This window comes from Nymphaea colorata, chromosome 4 (genome assembly GCF_008831285.2).
Source record: "Nymphaea colorata isolate Beijing-Zhang1983 chromosome 4, ASM883128v2, whole genome shotgun sequence".
In the NCBI taxonomy this organism is placed as follows: Eukaryota; Viridiplantae; Streptophyta; class Magnoliopsida; order Nymphaeales; family Nymphaeaceae; genus Nymphaea; species Nymphaea colorata.
Window position 1 is genome coordinate 3753735 of NC_045141.1, and position 20133 is coordinate 3773867.

Here is a 20133-nt window from a genome sequence, read left to right on the forward strand (position 1 = left end):
TTGAGCCTCAATTAGTTGGTGCAGAAACAGAAGTTGACAATTTCCTGCGAGGGCGAGCCACAATAGACGGAATCCCGGTTTCCCCACATGGAAGCCACTGCACAAACAAGAGAGGAAGAAATGGAAAATTTGTTCTTCAGCAAGAGCGAGAGAGACGAGGAGGGGAGCAGGAGAGTGAGAAGGCGAGTGAGACGATGAGGGGAGAAGGAGAGTGGGAGGGCGAGAGAGACGACAAGGGGAGAAGGAGTGTGAGAGGGCGAGAGAGACGACTAGGGGAGCAGGAGAGTGGGAGGGTGAGAGAGACGACGAGGGGAGCAGGAGAGTGAGAGGGCGACAGAGATGACGAGGGGAGCAGGAGAGTGAGAGGATGAGCTAGACGATGAGGAGAGGAGGAGAGTGAGAGGGTGAGAGAGACGACGAAGGGAGGCAGGAGGGAGGCGACAAAGGGAGGCAGCTGAGGCGACGAAGGGAGGCAGCTGCGGTCCTGTAGCAAGAGGGTGCCCTAAAGGGCAAAAAAAAATTCGAAAATATGTTTCCACCTTTCTTGGTGGAAACATATTTTCGAAAAAAAATTTCCGATTTCAAGTTTAACGGTAAAAAAAAGTTTACGTTTGATGGCACTAAAAAATTTTACAATTTTGAATTTTTTTCCAAGCCATCAAACGAGCTCTATAGGATTAATTATCCCAGCCACATTGAAATTTAACTTCTTTCTTGTTTCTTTTCAGCCAGATGGCAAGGGCCTTCTCTAATGATGACGGCTTTTGCATGATTATTTTGAGAAGAGCAATCTCGTAAATTCTTTTTATTACTTGGACGTTTTTGTTGGTACAAGTGCCTGTTTGAGAGTTACACGCAAAAAAATTGAGTACTTATTTAAGAGGCTTAAAGGTTGGTTGAGTATTGATTCGTTATCTGACCATTTATTAGGTGGCTTTTGCAATTGTTATAAGAATAAAGGAACCAGATCGTTGCTTTTCTTACTGATAATTGTTGTTCGCATTCTCTTTTTAGCGCTTTTCTATTTATTATATATTTAATAGCGTTGTTCTTAAAATTCATCAGTTCAAATGGGCACGAATTTTGTTTATTATTTTCTGTTTTAGTCGATTCAATAATGAATCGCTTGCAACTTGCAACGCGGGGAAATCAAGTAGACAAAGTTCTTGGTGGTGGATGCTTCACGTGGAACGGCTGTGCCGTATTGGTCTTCCTTCTTTTTCCTTTCGGCCGGGGAAGCCACTGTTGCACTCCTATGGCTCTGTTGCTCTCTCCTTCGTTCTTTGATCAGCCAGCGCTCCAGTCGGTAAACCGAACACTTGAAGGTGACCATTTTCCTCTAAGTAGAGGAGGAAGGGGAACGGGAAGAAGAAGAGGAAGAACGTCTCTTTCGTTCAGTCGCAGCTCCATGATGGCATCCACAAAGAATCCAAAAAGCTGGGTTGAGTATGATGACAGACTTCCGCCTGCGCAGAGAACCCTCATGGAGTCGCTTCTCATCACTCTGGATGCACAACTGGGCCCTGAGCTGAACCCTTGTTTGACTCCCTCTGATGTTAGGTACTTCAAGAACCAGGAGGGTACCTGTCACGGCTCTGTCAATCTTAGATCTGGAACAGAAAACTCCAAGGTACACCATACACCCTCCCATTTTTCCCTTTCTACTCATTTTTTTCCATGTTGGTGCTAATGAAACTAGAGCTTCTGTGTTTAATTAGCTAGTTTCGTGAAAAATTTGCGAGTTCTTGTTTGTGCTAAATATTTGATATGTGGTTGCTCTAGATATCAAAACCTAAGGATAAGTAGAACTAACAAAACAAATTAAGCTCTCTGAGAGCCCTTCAATTGCTATTGGAAGAGATGGGGACCTAATAACGAGTATATCAGATGTAAACATAAAGGAGGCAGGATAATCGCATGACGGAAAGATCCGCAATGGTTAATTTTATGGTAGAAGAAAGGTTCAGATAAAATGGATGTACAGGTTCCAGATTGGTTTTCAATTCGCTGGTTACATTGACAGATTCTTTTCTCTCAAACTAAAAGCAGATGCGGAATACCCTGGTGGAAGTTCAACAGGCACAAGTTATTGGCCAACGGCGGACTCTGTAGCTAGCTGTGTTTTATGGAAAAACTAACTGCTGGTTTCTAGTGGCCGCAGAGCAGATTAGATTCATTTAGCTCTAAATTAAATTTGAAACGGTAAGATGGTTCCTAACTGATCTCGTGACCGGGTCCTGTCTGTCCACCTTCCAATAATATTTCTCTTGTTGATTCCTAGCAATGACATTGCTTTCCTGGGGCACCAAAAATAGAAACAGGTGATCCGTGGAACTGAACTCAATGAGAAAAGCCGTGCCCCATAAAGACACAATGGAAAAAACGACAACATGGCACCTTTTGCGGAACGAAACTATCCCTTGGCAAAACAGAAGATAGAATGAAATGAAAATGAAATTGCCCTTAAAGGATCGACTTTAAGCTTTCAATAGTCCTTGGCCAGTCCTACTCACTTTGCACTAGCCAAAAATTAGTTTGTTCTAATTTAGGCACTAACCCATCTCTTTATGTATCCCATGGGCTGCGCCTGCTAGCACTTGATTGATTCTGTTATGGTTGCATGATCCAATGCCGGTTATCAAGTGCATGCCGAGATTCTTAATCGTTGATTTCGCTGTTGGAGAACGCATGCAGTACTAGCAGGATGCTTATTTCAATAGGGGCTGTTTGGGAACAGTAATATTATGATAGTACTGTCTTAGTCATTTAACCAAAAAATTGGGTAGATTCATTGCCCACCTTTAAGAAGTGTTTCAAGAATTTGTTCACTTTTAAGGGTAGGTGCATGGAATAGTACTTCCCAAATAGCAACTTTCCCAAACAACCTCTTCACAAGGGTACAATCCCAGAAAGAGATTGATCGGTACAATCTCGGAAAGGGACTGATGGCTGTAGCAATCGAATATGACACATTAACCGGGAATGTAGGGGAAGCCAGGGGGCAGGATAGTATTGAAAGGTCAAAACTACATTTTAAAAGTTTTGGAAGTTCTGATTCGGCCCATATAATACTTTTGAAAAATGTAATTGCTGCCCATCAAAATTTTAGAAATTTTATTTAGCTACACAAAATTAAAATTTGCCCCCCAAGAAAAAAACCCTAGCGCCGCCATCCATAGGAAATGTTACATAGAATGAACTGGTTTTGGTGATATTTCATCAAAATGTCTTTGAGGGACAGGCATTGTAGGATACACAACCCCCAACGAACGCATTTAGCACATATATGAAAAATATGGATCTCCCAAGAATTAATAAATGTCCAAATTGGATGAGCTTCTTGTGGAGCTTTAAAAAATCAATGCTAAAAAGTTTTAATCATTTAAGTGGTATCGTTCCATTTTTATTTTCGATGCAATGCTGTAAATGGAAATTGAAATGCTTTAAATTTAGCAACTTTGTGTTACCACCTTCTCTTTTCCAATTCAAGTTCTAATTCCTGAAGTTATTCACATGCAACATGACAATTAAATTGTTTATCCTTTTATTTGGTTTACTTCCAAAATGAAAACATGGACTCCCATAATTGATGGGATAGAACAGCCAAGAAAGCTTTTCCCTTTAGTAACTAACGATATTTGTACGCTGGAAGGAATCATCTTAAAAATATCATCTATCTCACAAGTCCTTTAGCCGACCTATTTGTTTTTAGTAGAAGAAATGCGTTCTTATCGATGGTTATGGGGGTTCAATCGCTGTGCTCAGCTCCACCTCATGAGTTTAACTTATGAAGAGGAGAAGGGACCCCATGCCTCTCTTAGTGCCAACATTAGAGCATAGCACCATTGCTTCTATTTTTTGGATATATTTCATTATTACATTGGGATTTTGGTTTTAGAGATGTCATGCATTATTCAGCTCAGTTACAAAATTACATAAAACATGACATAATTGAGCATCAAATTCATCGTGACATTTTTTTGCTGTTTTCTTATTTACATGTGAAATGTGTGCTATCATACAGTTGACTGCCTACACATATTTTAATTAATTTCCTTTTCACTGAACCTTCTAATTTTATATGGATATGCTGTTCACAGGTTCGCTACATTTTGGCTTCCTGGCTTCACTGTGAGCTCCCTTTTGGTTTACTTGATAGTACCACTCTTATATGCATGCTTAACACCAATACGTATGCACCACACTTTCTTTTCGAGATAATACAAAATAGTCCAACTTCAGCAGTACTCCTCATGGATTTGCTTCCTAGAAGAGATCTTGTTCTTCACCCTGATTACCTCAAGCAGTTCTACGAAGACACCCAATTGGATCTACAAAGACAGAAACTGGAAAAGCTGGAGTTAGTGCAGCCTTACATCTCGCCATTCCTTTCCATCCGAACACTTTTTTCTCCATCTGCAATATTGACAAACTTGAATTGTGAAGGACAGTTAGTTGATGGTAAAACTTGCTCAGTGGAAGAGTTAATTGATCAAACCTTGGGAAAGGTTGTGAAGGAGATTATGAGTATTTGGTTTGAGCAGTATGCTAGCCCTCAAGAAACAAAAATGGATGAGAATGAGAAGGATGGTATTCTGCTACGTGACAATATGATATGGAACATAGGCGTGGACAAAGATATGAGGTTAAACTTGCCAAGATTGTTTAATTCAGACATTGCAAACCGAGTCTTGGCAGCTATAGAGAAGGAAGTTTATGTGCAATAAGAAACAAAGTTGCATCTCATTCAAAAACTCAATGTATTTGTATATTAGTAGATTTTGTGAACCAAATTGTAATGTGAGATGGGAAGTCTAGTGGTTTTTGTGGTTGCTCCGGTGTATACTTTTCATCTAGTTCTTTAAGGGGCCGTTCGATGGCCGGGAAATATATTTTTGGAAATATATTTCTAGAAATATAGGAAATGGAAAAAGAGAATGGAAAAGATTTTTCCGATTCCAATTTTGGTGTGTGTGTGATGACTCAGAAATATATTTCCAATTCCATATTTATGAGTTTGATGGTACAGAAATATATTTTCAGAAAATTAATTCTTAGTTTGATGATAAGGAAACATTTATCCAGATTTACAAAAATATGGCAAGAACATGGTTATGAATGTATGGATGTATAGACCGGATATAATCGCCCACACAGTCGATTATAACAATTATGATTTGCCGACCTTCTGCCCCTTTTCAAGTTGACATTGATTTGAACCTTTCGGTTCAAATTCACCCACCGGTCTAATGATGAACTCATTCACCCGGTTGGGAGGATCCATCTTCCTCAACCGTAAGGATTGCATGAAAACAAAATCACAATTTTAACATTCTAAATTGAGATATTCATTACGAAGTACTGAATTGTTGCCCAATTGCATCTCACGCTCCATTACGCGGATGCAACAACTCAATTCTAAGGAACATATAACAAATATGAAAGCCATAAAAAACCAAAATTCAACAGCACGTCAATAGACTATCAAACATACCATACAATTCAACAACAAAGCGCAATGTCAGCACGACAGAGTGAATAAAGAGGACCATCTAAAGCAGGACAAAGTGAATAAAGAAGGATCGAATCATTGTTCCCATCAATGATAAAATACTAAACATAGTCCCATCAGTGATAAAATGCGCATCAAACCACATACAAAGTCCCATCAGTGATAAAATATTTACATATTCCCATCAGTGTTCACTGTTCAGAAGAGCTTCAACGTTCAATAGAAAGCCAAGTGCATGTGTCGAGTATCCATAGAAGCAAATACATATGCAGTGTCTTTGCACCATAAGAAAACAAAAAACACAAACAGAATCAAATTTTCCCCTTGCACGACCTTCGAACATTCGTCACAATCATGTCAGTCCTTCATCTTCCATCAGTCCTGAAAACATAAACAAAGACATCACATTTTCGAAGAGATTAAAGCGTAAAAAGCGATAAAATGAAATTGTTATTGTACTGCGACATAATTGTTTATGTGTGTGATAAGTTAATCCGCACCTACGAATTTGAAAATCTGTAAACATTTGAGATGTTATTGTGCTGCGCAGATCATTATTCGATCCTCGACGAACACTTTGTGTCGTACTTTCATCCTCGTTTACAAACGATGTGCTCTCATTTGCATCGTCACATGCACTTTCATCAACATCAAACTGCTCTGCTTCAAGATTATGGTCTAAAATGAAATTGTGTAGAACACACGTGGCTAACACAATCGCAACTTGTGTATGGTAAAGGTACGACACTTGTGTTTTTAGTATAGGGAACCGTCCTTTTAATAAACCAAAACCCAAACTATTACTTCAGACCTGCTAGTTTCTCAACCATAGCAAAAGTCAATTCTGTCTATCAGCAATATCTTGTGTTGTTGGGACCTGAACCTCAACCAGAACCAATCGTATCAGCTAGAAGTTTGTTTGCTGCTAGATGTAATCCTTGTTCAGCAGAATCAGACATCCATCATCTGTTGTTTATATCTCAGTTCAACATACAATTAACTGCTTGTTCATTATCTTCCATCTTAAGCAGATGTAATGAACAAAACCGACACATCCTGCATATTTGCTGCAATGCTTGTCATTAGGCATTCAAAATTCAACTTATCATTTGTTTGCAGCTCAACAATTGTTCGTGCGAGTTAATACCTTGATTGCACATGGTATAAGGGATGGGTATGCTTGCCTGAGCCCTGGCCAGATCTGACCTGAGCTGATTTTTGGCCAATTAGTCTGTTTTTTACTGCAAGGACGTGGCCTGGTTTGCAGGTGAATACTGTCTGCCTAATGTGTAATCGAGCAAAAACTAGTAGGAAAGGACGTGCTTATCAAAGCTATACGTGCAATGGTTCAACTGGACCTAATAAAAGGACATGGTTGAACCTTAATCTAAGATATGAATCTGATAACCCTTAAGTAATGCAAATGCACATCACATTCAGAAACAATATTAGTAACAGTTATGATGACAAAATATGAAATGATCAAGACAAATGTTAGATATCATTGTGATAATCAAAATATATGTGAATCAATCAAAACGCTTCTTAAAGTTTTACTCTTAAATCATTAAATAAATCTGAAGATTCTGAACTGATTAGAAGACATATTCAGGTATCATTTCAATGACACGAATCAGCCAAATCTGATAATAACTCAATTGGATAAATCTGAAGCAATTTGAACACATATTGTAGTTTAATGTGAATATGAGAAATTAACAACCCTTGCGAATTGGATAAGAACAAAGAGTGTCCGTTGACCCATCTCAATGCTTGAGTCGTGTCTTCTACAAAACAAATGTCTTGTTTTGGAGCCAACACCAACTCATTAAATTGCTACAACAACCAGAAATCCCCCAAATGGCTTCAGTAGTTGGAAACGCTAAAACAGGCTTTTTCAAAATGTTGGAGATTTCATTTCCATCAAATGCGTGGTTCGAATATTCACACAAAATGTTTGACAAAAAATCAGTGAAATAACACGTAAGAAACTGATATGCAACTGAGAAGTTGTGTGCTTTACAATGTTGAAACATCATACCAAAAAACAAAAAATACTGAATATTACACAAAAAAAGAGAGGAAAAAATGAGAAACCCTAGCTTAAAACAGAGCAGATAGAGAGAGAGAGAGACTTACAAAGGACTTCTGGTGAGAAGGAGGATCAGGAGCAGCGCCACTCAGCAGCGGTTCTCTCTGACGGCAAGGAAAAGAGACGGTGAGTTAATCTGACGATCTCTCGAGTCCTCTTTATCTTCTCCCTGTGTCTAGATTGCAACGGATGGGGAAAGAAAGAGAGAGGCGAAGACGAAGAGGTTGCGCAGATTGCTTCAGCGGATTAAAAAGGGCTCCATTGAAAAGGCCGACTTGGAGAGGGGAACAAGAGAGAGAATGAGAGAGGGAGAGAGAGAGACACTACGTTGCGAGAAAGAGAGGAACGGGAGGCTCGCGGCTGCACTGCTCGGGTGGAGTGGAGGGAGCGGCTGTGAGACGACGCGGCTGAAGAGGGAGCGCCTGTGAGATGACGGGAAAGAAGAGGGAGCGGCTGCGGCATAGGAAGGAAGAGAAGGAAGACGCGAAGAGGGAGCGCTCGCGTGCCCTAACGGGCAAAAATTTATTTCCGAAAAAAAATTTCCGTCTCTCCAGGTGGAAATTTTTTTCCGGAAAAAATTTTCTGAAACCTCAACGGTCGAATAAATTTTTCTCCGTTTGAGACGGTGGAAAAATTTTAAATTTTTGAATTTTATTTCTCGATGAACAGTGTATTTCCTGTTCATCAAACGCCCCCTAAAGGCCAACTCACTTGCAAGTTCCTGATTCTTTCTGTCTAGTTGGATTGGAAGTGTTTATGCCTTATTTGACCCAACTATAATAATATTTTTTAGATAGTTTTCCATGTATTCAATGCTGATGATGCATGGCTTCCCTTTGAATGACATGTTGAATATTTGAGTCTTACCAGCATAGCCATGGATTTAATTGAGATGTCAACCATTTGGAATCAAATTGTATATCTGATAGAGCTGAATCTGAATAACTGGTTTTGGTGAAAAATGTAAATCCAAAAATAATCTTTTTAGTTAGTCTGATCTGAGAGCTGATCAATAACTAGGTTAACATGAAGGAGGGTGTGAAGTGGTTATGTGTTCCAAACTCTTAACTCTTTCATCTATAGATGTCATTTCACATGGCTAGTAGCACCCGCATTTAAAACTTTTTCTTCATGATCATGTAAAATTAATTTTGGCTCTTTTCCTAAATCGGCTTAAAAGATTATATTTTGAGTCAATTAGTATTTTACTAGTATATTTGAGAAAATCAAATGCCCAAAAGTTATTTTTGTGAAATATTTAAAAGTAAGAGCAAAGGACATACAGATTCCTGTCTTCAATGTAGGGACTTGTTGCAACACATACCATGGGAGAATAATACCCGTAACAAGTTAGTGTGGAGTTCAATATAAAGTGCATGACCAAATTTCATTTAAATAAATAAATGTTACAAACTATAATGCAAAACAATAATGTCCATAATTGTGTAACCGTGATTCCAAACATATCTACACACACGATAAACCCTAACCTACCAAAAATTGTGACTTTTTTAATGGATATAACAACCATTTGATTTTTCAGTATGAAACAATAAAACATAGTAACACTCAATTTTCTTACATTCGACATTCTATTTGATGAAGTATTGATATATCTCTATACATTATATTAACAAGATGGATCGTACCAAAGAGATATTTGTATCAGTAAAGTTATCATATAAGAATAGTCACCTTAATTGAATTCTTTTGTTTCGCTCAATAAATGTTCAGCGCATGCAGCTCTAGTTGCTGATAGTAATCATATGTCTATATTCAGCTTCTTAATTGATTTAGCAAACAATTTTTTGTTTAATACCAGTTTAAGATACTAGATTCACTTCAAGGTATAGACAATAACATAAAAAGTTATTCTCAACTCATCTTGACCTCTTACGAGATGATCTCATATGTACCAATTTCTAATCAATATCTTCTTTGTGGCATAATATTTACCATTTTCACATATATTGTTTTCAGTATAAAGCGGCAAGTTTTTTCTTCAGATTATAATACGGCAAAACGGCAAAGTTGTTTTTCTCAGGGCAAATTTTAAAAAATATAAAAATTAACAATATAATGCAAAAAATGTGAAATAAAATTTGGCAATTAAAAACATGGAAAAACACAATAAAAGCAAAAAAGAAAACGTGAAAAAAAAGCAAAAACACAAAACAGGGAATAAAACACGAATAACACTCATTTTTCACATTTTTTATAGCTGACCTGTTTTTAACATTTTTCTCGTGCTCTGTTCGAATATTCGGTGACAATCATATATACATAGTTATTGGTTTATGCATAAATTGGGACACATAATATACTAAATGAGCAATATTTCGTTTAATGAAAATGAGGTGCCGAAGCATACCAACTGTGGATATTTAATTAGATCATTGTACAAATTTCCATTCCGATAGAAACTTTTGGCATAGAGCCCATGTCATATGGGTACTTTATTTGAGTGACATGCCGACAGGGACACCGGTACGGGTACCAACTACACTAGAGATTACAGAAACCGAGGCATAACACCATAGTGCACATGTTCTCTCTGTAGAACAAGAAAACAATTGTAGCAGTCCACACCTTAATTTAGGTAAAACTAATTACTAAACTAATTTTCATCTAAAAACTATTTCAAACAAGAAATAACTAGTTAACCTTTAAAAGTATAGTAGAAATTACATTAAAAATATAATAAGAAACAAGTTAAAGCACCCAGACACTATATATAGGACCTGAAAACCTGAAAGAAGCAGTTTGCAATATTAAATTAAATATAATTAAAAATTAAAAAGCTCCTACCAAATGCACTATAAATTATAAAAAAAAAAAACAGCAAATACCAAGGTATAATATCAGAGTCCACACTTTCTATCTCTAAAACATATAAAACACTAGTGGCAATCCACATCTTAATTTACCTAAAACTAATTACTAAAAACTAATTTTTTGTCTAAAAACTCTTTCAAAGAGAAAACAACTATTTAACCTTTTAAACTATAGTGGAAGTTAAAGTAAAAATAAAGTAAGAAACCATGTAGAACACCAATACACTATAAATAGAACCTGCAAACAGTAAAGAGCAGATTGCAATATTAAATTAGATATAATTAAATATTAACAACTAAAATTTACTTAAGAATTAATCCAAGCGAACAATAATTATTAAATACAACTAGGAAAACAATATTTAAACTAGAAACTACAGTTAACTACTGTAAATTGAACCAACACTAACTGGCAGACCTGTAACGATCAATAAACACAATACAAACTCTTAAAGTATAAAACATAACTAACATCTACATTACATGCTGCAAATACATTAAACAACTAAAAAGCTATTAAATTTAACAAGGAAAACAAGGTTTTATAGAAAAGTCTCTGGCCAGCAATTGCGTTACTTGAGCAGACTAGATGGCTGCCTCTAGTGCATCTACGCTACACTACACTAATACACTTACAAGTTACAACTACTGCAGTCACAAACTAAAATCATCACAACCCACAAGATAATCACCTAGGCTATGCATTTATTACAGTGAGTTGTAAAAACAAGATGTAAATTAGATAAAGGCAAAGAAAAACATAAACTTATGTTTCTAACTAACTAAAACACAGTTTACACACCAACATCAATTACTAAACATGTTTAACACCTAATCTATGAACTCTAAGAGATAAAAGTAACTAGATGACTATTAAACCTAGATAAAGAACATCCTCCTGCACATAAAGAATGATAACTATTAAACCAAGATAAAGAACATCCTCCTGCCCATAAAGAATCTAAAAATCAACTGTGGGGCACCTAATCTATGAAGTTATTGCAGAAATTAAACTAAAACTAGATGCACATTAACCTAAGAATTACAGAAATACAAAATTATGCTTCTAGCATGCTATAACGCAGTCCACATATTAAAACACTATACTAAAATGCCACGTGCCGCAAGTTAAACTAAAATTTACAAGGTTCAATGCCAAATGCATCCAAATCCAACTGGTATTACAGGAACCACCATAAAGTATAACAGAAATTATTGTAAGAGAACAAAAACTCAGTCTGGCACATGAAAACCTGCATGAAACCCAGTCTGAACACTAAAGTCAAGCACACAACATTACTAAACAACTAATGCACTTAATCTAAGTAGCCAAAAACAAGATAAATATAAAATCTATATAGGAGCAGAAAAAATCGACCACTCAGCCAGCCATCAGCTGGTGGACATCTCCAACACATTCTAACGAGCTGATTTTAGGCGATTCTAGCCAACACCTACCAAAACCCAAATTTAAATTAAAAGAAAAAACTAAGCATTCACCTACAAGCAGCCATTAATATCCTAAAACTAACTAAAACACACAAATTGAAACAAAATAAGAGCTAACACTACCTGCAATTAGAGGAAACAACAATCAAATTAAGAACTGAATGTGGCCAAGTCGTGGCAGCGAGCTCATGTGCCAACACTAAAGCCGACTCCGATGAAAGCACCAATGTTCTACTAAAAAAACACTGCTAAAGCAAACACAACACCTAAACGTCTAATCTACACTAATATGCATAAATGTACAATGAATAGAGGTTGGAAACAATAGAAATTGCAGAAAATCAAAGGAAATTAGTTAGTTACACTAGACTCCTACTCCAAAACAGCTATTCCAGTGAAAATGCATAAAGAACCCAGCTCAAACAGCAGATGTATGCACGATTTGTTACTACTACATGCTGGATTTTACAGAAAACACATGATACCTGCGATAAACTGAACTAAAACTAAACAAAATCCTAATCCATATGGTGAAAACAGTAAAATCTAGCTAATAGATAAAATACAATGCTAAAAGCCATAAAAACAGCCTAAACGAGGGCTTGGTCCAGTTGAATCCCGGATTTGCTGCAGCACCCGACACTAGAATCTGTTGGGTAGTGGTAGTGGCCATGAGCCCTACCCATTCATCTCGTAACTGCAAGGGGGCCCACTTGCAGTTACGAGCTTTAATGCTCACCTAAAATCTCTCACACTTACGTCGCTGCTAGGGTTGGGGAAAACCTAAGGGGCTGGACTATATATTCCTAGCATATCCAGAGTTTGAGGATCTCTCTAACACATCATCCGTGAGGAGCCCCTTGGAAGGAAACCCCTAAATCAGTTTTCTTCTTCTTTCTCTTTCCTTTGTCTTGTTGGTTTCACAGGGATATTCGCTGCACACTGGAGACGTTGGAGATTCTTCATCACCGACTTCCGCTACGACTCCTATAAATCCATCAGTGGTATCAGAGCCATCTCTATCGAACACCAGTAAGTGTTTTCGATGGTGCCTGTGCCTGTGCAGATTATACTACTGTGAAGCATGTGTCATCTGTGCATCATGAGTGTATCATGCTGTGATCCATTTACTGAAAATAAAGCATGCTAGGCAAAAGTAAGTTCAAGCATGAAGCATGATAGTATTGTTTGGGTCTGGAATCCTCTGCTTTACATATTATGTCGCTTTCTTTTTCCCTGTGTCTGCGAGAGACTGAGACCAGGACTGAGCACATCAGCTCTGTCAATACTTTTCTAGATCAGCACCCTCGTAAAGAACTCCACTACTTCAAGTAAATTTTTTTTGACCTGCGTCTCTGCCAAACGGTAGCAAAGGAGGCAGAGCCTGCTCTGCTCGACATACAACAGAGCCAAAATAAAATAAATAAAGAATAAGGAGGAAATGGAACACAGAACATTTGCTCTTTTTTGAGAAACTAACCCAATGGCTACTAGAAAAGAGCCGGGATTCTCCCGTCTGTCAAATCCGGAGGAACAATTACTGTTTTTTGTTAGGACTTAAAATCCTTTCTTGAACTCGACCTGTCTGCCTTTCTTCTCTACCGATGAAAAGTAGCAGTCGCCCGATCGACTGGAAGACAGTCGTCTTCCTCGTGCGAGAAGCACAGATCTCTTGCTGAAAGCAAGGAGGCGACTTGGGTAAAGGGGAAGACAGCGTTACGCCTTGGAAACCTCCTCCTGTCGTTCCTCTGTAGTCTGCCGGTTCACCGTTGTCTCAGCGAAAGCGGAGACTGAGGAAGCCATTTTTTTTAAGCTTCTGGTTTGGGGAAGTTGTCTTCCTCAAGGTGGCAACAGAGAAGGAGCGAGGGCAGAGAAGGAGGAGGTGGCGGCTGAAGGCATCGGTGGGCAGGAAGAAGCTGCAATGTGAAACCCTAGCTCAGCTCTCGCAAGAGGAGAAAGGGTTCACGCGAGAGGGGAGAGAGTATCGAGCGAAAAGAAATGAGTGAAAAAACGGTTCGGAGGGGTATTTATACCAAAAGTGTAAAAATTACAAAATCAGTCCACCCGTTTTGCTTAATTTTCAAAAAAAAAGCTGTTACAATTTTGATAAATTAATGCCGCAACGTTTTTGCGAAAAACTTTTTCAGAAAGAGGTTTGCGAAAGTTAATTTTGATGAAAACCTAGAAATTTATACGAAATTGCGTAGGGGTATCCCCTGAGTTATTATAAATTTCTAAAAGAAGGTTCTGATAAATTATTTTGCAATTTCAATAGAAGACCGTGATTTTATATGAAATTGCGTCGTAATACCCTCAGACTTATTATAATTTTCTGAAAGAGGGTTCCAGAAGATTGTTTTATAATTTCGGTGAAAGACCAAGCTATTTTGTAAAATTGCATACAAGTACCACTCAGACTTATTAAACTTACAGAAAAGAGTTCTAAAGGCAATTTTGAAAATGAAAAAGGAAACTCACGGTCTAAAATTTTAATATGACTTTTCCTTATTTAAGTGATACCTTAGAATGGTTTTGGAGATATTTGATATATTATTCTCCTTATTGATTTCCATGTATTATTGTTCTATATTTGTCACGGAATTAATTTGGTAATGACTTTTAGAGTGGGAGCCTCAAAATTGGTCAAGAACCAAAAACTACATGGTTTGTAACATGTATGTATGTTCATGCAGTTTTGTTATTTATGGATGCATGATCAAATGGCGGTATAAACTCTGTGCTTGTACACTAACTAAAATCTTATTTGGATATGGATATGGTGTTGAAACACATTCATATTGGATTTTGATCCTCTTTATTTGTTAAAAACACATATCAATTAGTATTGATATTATTGTGTGTGGATCGACATGGGTAAGATCTGAAACTAAATCAATATTTGGATTTTGTGCTTTGGATCTGATTGTTGCTTAAATCCATATTTGGATTCAGTTTGAATCATGACATATTCAGATCTAAATTTGTTTGGATGTTGGTTAAAAATCCATATCTTGTTTATGTTGGTTCAAGTATATGTTATTATACTTGATTTACGATTATTTATCGTCATTTTGGGTCTATGCAGATATTAGATATGACCAAAACTTTTGTTTTAAAAATCCATATTCAGTTGTTGAATTTGGATCTCACACTGAACATTGCACTCTTTTGGAGCATGATCTAATTTTACTTGTTCAAGATCTATATATTGTTTATATTAGATCTAAACATATTATGATGAACATTGATTTTTAGAGCTAATGGTTTTACAAGTTGTACATTTTCAATGTGTAACACTAGAGTGCTAAAGATGAATTCCAGTTAGAAGGAATGATTATGTTATTGCATGTTGATATGCTAAGAGGTGTAAATCAACACTCTTAGACATGGTGAATCCTTATAACGTTATGTTGGGTCTTGATCCATTAAGATCCAAATTAACTTGGTTGAATCATTGGATCCAAATTCTCGTGCTGTTACTAAACACAATATATCATGTTTGCTTTTTGGATTCAATGATATTGTGATATTTGTTGTCCTTTTAGATTCAAATCATTCTAGAGTGCTATTGAACAAGGCCTTATTTACTCCATTAATGAGGTGAACTTGTTTTAAAATATATATTCAAGAAGTGTAATGTAGCACTCTTGGACTGGAACTCGTATAAGTTTGAATGCCTTGACTTAAAGACTTATTTTATTTGCTCTTAAGGGTGATGGATAAGTTTGGGTACAAACGTGCATCATCTGAAGGTAAAGACACTTTTCTTGTTTCACCTTGTTCAATAGTTGGACTATTGTTTGGATCCAAGCATGGTTATTGAAATCATATTGCACAGTACTTCATATGGATCATTTGTGTTTCAAATTCAGATTATTGTATTGTGGATATTGTTGGTTTGATCCAAATTTCCATATTTGAACTAATGAAATCCACATTACGTAAAGTTTAGCTGCAGATCTAAACTGACTTGTTTGGATATGTGAGAATAATTCATATCTTGTTGTTTTAGTTTCAATATATGTTATCATGTTTGCCTTTGGATATGATCATATTGTAATATGTGTTGTCATTCTAAATTCAAAGGTGATTATGGAGAATTATTGAATAAAGCTTCATTTTTTTTTCCTTCTTAGGAAAATGAATTTGTTTTAATGCATACTCAAGAGATGTAATATAATACTCTTGGACCAAAATTCATATTGGCTAGAGTGCATTCGTTTGAAGCTTTGTAGCACTAAAGTGCTAGTACATGATAACTTGTTTTTCTCAAAAGAGAGATGAGTTAGCAATGATCCAAATATAGTTGTTGAATCATAGTGTGTAATATTTCAATGAGGATCATGTGTTTTAAATATCATATTAGTAGTATTGTGGATGTTACTAGTTTGGATCTATGATAATATAATCTGAATCTTTATATTCATGTGGCTTTGGATATATGGTTAAACATCCATATCCTGTTTATATTAGATCCAAGTATATTATGTTATTTGTTCGTTTTTGGATCAAACAAAGCTAGCTTGCTATTAAGCAAGTTTCTGTTTGAGGATGAACGTGATTTTAATTTTTCATGAGGTATAAAATAATACTCAAGAATATAATGAGATCCACACTAATTAGATCCATATTGAGATCCTTGGAGATCTATAATGCATGTTAAATGCATATCTAAAAATGAAACGATATGTTTGCAAATACATATGTATTGGATACCCAAATGAAAGTAGGGTATATGATATTTTTTATGCATGAGTTTGAAGTGTTCGAATAAGAATAACAGAGACAATAAACCAGTGGGAGATCATAACGATCTATTGGAGGATCTGATTTATTCAGATAATCAGTCTGACAATGAACCGATTGAAGAACAGTTTGGCAATGAACCAACTGGGTAACAGTCTGGCAATGAACCGACTGAGAAACAATTTAATAATGAATCAATTGTGCATGATTCGTATGATGATCAGTCTGGTAATGAACCGATTGGGTAGTGAGTTTCATGATTATATGTGAATAATTGTTTGGTGAACAAGTTTGATTGATTGAATATGCTAATAAGCGGTCAGGTAATGAACCGACTAAGAATCAGTTTGGTATTAAACGTCCAACTGAAGCTTATTAGTGATCTTATTGATCATCTTGTGGTATACATATGTAGAGATATGTGAATTGTTGATTGCATGCATGGGTTGTCAAAATTATGTATTGACCTTGATGAGTCTCATTGTATGAGAGAGTACATTGATGAAAATTATACAAGATGAAAAGTGCTTGTATGATAGACTATGAGTTGATTGTTCATTCTCTTAAATAGGCATAATAAAGATTACGTGTCACTAATCAAGTTGATGACTATGTTAATATTTGATAAGTGGGAGCACACTTGAATATGCCATTTGCTTTGTTGAAAAGCTAATATTGCTTTGTCATATGATATAATGCATTGCATGAATGCTATGGAACTCTTGTTGTTAAAAGGAGTTGAGTAATTGTGGAAAACAATTAAAGGAAATATATCATTGGCTTTCGATGTATATTAGTTTGTGTGCTGGAAATGATACAAGCATCTAATTTAACTTGTCAGTATACATGGAGAGAGTCCAGGTTAGCCTTGTTTTAAGGTTGATATGTTCTCAGATATATGAATTAAATATATTCATACGATTGCTAGCAATTTTGACAAAAAGGATTTCAAATGATTTATTTGCCAAACATGTAGCCCTTATGGGGCTAGAAAAATCCTGGTTTGCCTTTTTATGAGGTGGTTGAAAAATATCCAGGTTGTTTTTGTTGTTGAACAAGAAGAGAATATGCATGTACGTTTCAAATGTGTACATGATTGCTAGCATTATTATCAAGAGAAGTCTTGATGTTTTATGTAAAACTTGTGGTCCACATGGGACTAAGTTTTAATATGTTATAATGTGAAATATATTGAATACTTGAAAGGTTGCGATGGAAAACCATTGAAAGGAAAACCTCGCTACAATCCTTGAATGAAAATTCAAGTTACGATGGCCAAGCCAATTATGGAAAACCTCGTAACTAAAAATTAAGAAAACCCATAGATAGTGGAAGCAAGCTGGCGGTCTCATGGCCAAGTGGGAGATGTTGGGTAGTGGTAGTGACCATGAGCCTTACCCATTCATCTCGTAACTGCAAGGAGGCCCACTTGCAGTTACGAGCTTTAATGCTCACCTAAAATCTCTCACACTTACGTAACCGCTGCTAGGGTTGGGGAAAACCTAAGGGGCTGGACTATATATTCCTAGCATATCCAGAGTTTGAGGATCTCTCTAACACATCATCCGTGAGGAGCCCCTTGGAAGGAAACCCCTAAATCAGTTTTCTTCTTCTTTCTCTTTCCTTTGTCTTGTTGGTTTCACAGGGATATTCGCTGCACACTGGAGACGTTGGAGATTCTTCATCACCGACTTCCGCTGCGACTCCTATAAATCCATCAGAATCCTCTACCGACTCCTCCTCTTCTTCGAGCTTCATTGCAGGGCTTTAGCAGTTGAGAAATGGAAGAAGATCGGTCACAAATCAAAGACTGAGGATCACCAAAAAGGGGCATCAGATCACCGGCTACTACCTTCTCCTCCAAAAAGCCTCACCAACATAGGTCGGAAAACGAGAAAAGGATGGGTCGACCTAGTTTTTCAAAACCAGTCCCTCAATGGTATCGAGTTTTCAAATAAACTAGTAATTCTTTTTTCTATTTTTTTCAGTCGTAAACTAAAGATGTACTCTTACTTTATAATATGTCAAAAGGAAAAATCACAAAACTAATGAAAGTCTTGTGTGTGCTTTGTGTGTGCTAGCTAATGGGTGGTTTGATCGATGTACCATAGGATAGGGCGGAACAACAAGACGTCAATGTTGTTCTTCACAGTTTTTTCCTTATGTCCAGCATTTGTTTTATTTCTAAGTGTACTATTTGTCTTGTTCATCCTGCCCAATGTTTGTTTTTTAAAGCCTGTTGTTTCATTATAAAAATACTCAAAGGAAATATTTGAATATCTACGATGAAACAATAGTTCTCTCTTTCTCTCTTTATATATATATATATATATATATAGAGAGAGAGAGAGAGAGAGAGAGAAAGAGAAAAGATACGGAGAAACAAATCAACAATTCATGCAAAAGATAATTGCTATTTATACAAAAACAATTACATTGTTCATGAATTATCAACTCTTCATAATTGTTTGTACAAGTATAAACAATCTTCTAGTTACTTTCCTATACTCTCAATAGTGGTCTCCCCATTCCTATACTCTTTCTTTCTATAAAATAGTACTCTACAATGGCCATCAAGAGTCTACTCATCATTTCCATTCATCTTGTAAACTTGATTTGGGCCATGTATTTGCTTCTTGTGAACATAAAAATTGAGCATTCTTATATTAATTTAATAGTAGAAGGTGAAATATAGATAAAAGAAGAGGAAAATGGCAAACCAAAGAAATAACAAATCATCAAAAGAAATGCTGAGAAAGTTTTCCATCTTGATAGAAAGACATGGCTGGTTTGCATCCTAGAGTTGCCTCATCGTCAATTGAAAATTTGTTAACTACATATTCAATGTTTCATAAAAAAAAAAAAACGGCTCCACCCTTGCATTTCTCAGTCTATTTGTTATTTGTTGATAGAAACTCAGCCTCTTCCCTATAGCCATCACTTGATGAAGCAGAGGTCTACTATAGCACCTGTGGTGATGAACCTAGCCTTAAGAGTTTTACCTCTAATATCTACTTATCAAACTTTAAATATAAACATCATGAATATCTGTTATTTTGTGTAACCTTGCATGATTATTTTTAGAATATGCTGGTACGTGTATGCCTACTTATCCCGAGCTTATAACATGAAAATGAATGAACCGTTACCTTTTGCTGCCAAACAATCTTCAGATTAGAGTAAGATCCTGATACCTTAACATTGAATATCGATTGTGCTTTAATATAAACATGGATATCAGAACTCAAGTTTTCCAAATTTCTACCACTCCTTGATGATAACAATATAAGGGGAGAAAAAGGCAACGACAATCCAACGGTTGATTGGGTAGCCCATTATTTCTTCTAAGATCAAAATTCATCTACAGGTTGCTAAGATCGCAAAAAATAAATAAAGTACAAGTTTCAGGTAGAAGGCTAAACATGCTAGGAGCAAATAGACACAACACATGAAAAGATCCAATTCTTCCAGCTAGGTCCAGCTAAATTCTAGACAGAAAT

General features: G+C 36.4%; 1 protein-coding gene and 1 long non-coding RNA gene across 2 annotated transcripts; one reads left to right on the forward strand and one right to left on the reverse strand.

Moving 5' to 3' along the window:
* The first annotated feature begins 1120 nt into the window (after nucleotides 1-1120).
* On the forward strand, nucleotides 1121-4832 carry LOC116253048 (red chlorophyll catabolite reductase-like). The gene is made up of 2 exons (XM_031627774.2): nucleotides 1121-1630; nucleotides 4101-4832. Exons 1-2 carry the CDS (start codon nucleotides 1256-1258, stop codon nucleotides 4725-4727), a joined length of 1002 nt encoding a protein of 333 aa, XP_031483634.1. The 5' UTR covers nucleotides 1121-1255; the 3' UTR covers nucleotides 4728-4832.
* A 771-nt stretch (nucleotides 4833-5603) lies between these two features.
* Nucleotides 5604-13867, reverse strand: LOC116252450 (uncharacterized). The gene is made up of 2 exons (XR_004172212.2): nucleotides 7652-13867; nucleotides 5604-5893 (listed from the first exon to the last, which is right to left on the reverse strand). It is a non-coding gene; the product is annotated as an uncharacterized LOC116252450 (long non-coding RNA).
* Between the last annotated feature and the right edge of the window lie 6266 nt (nucleotides 13868-20133).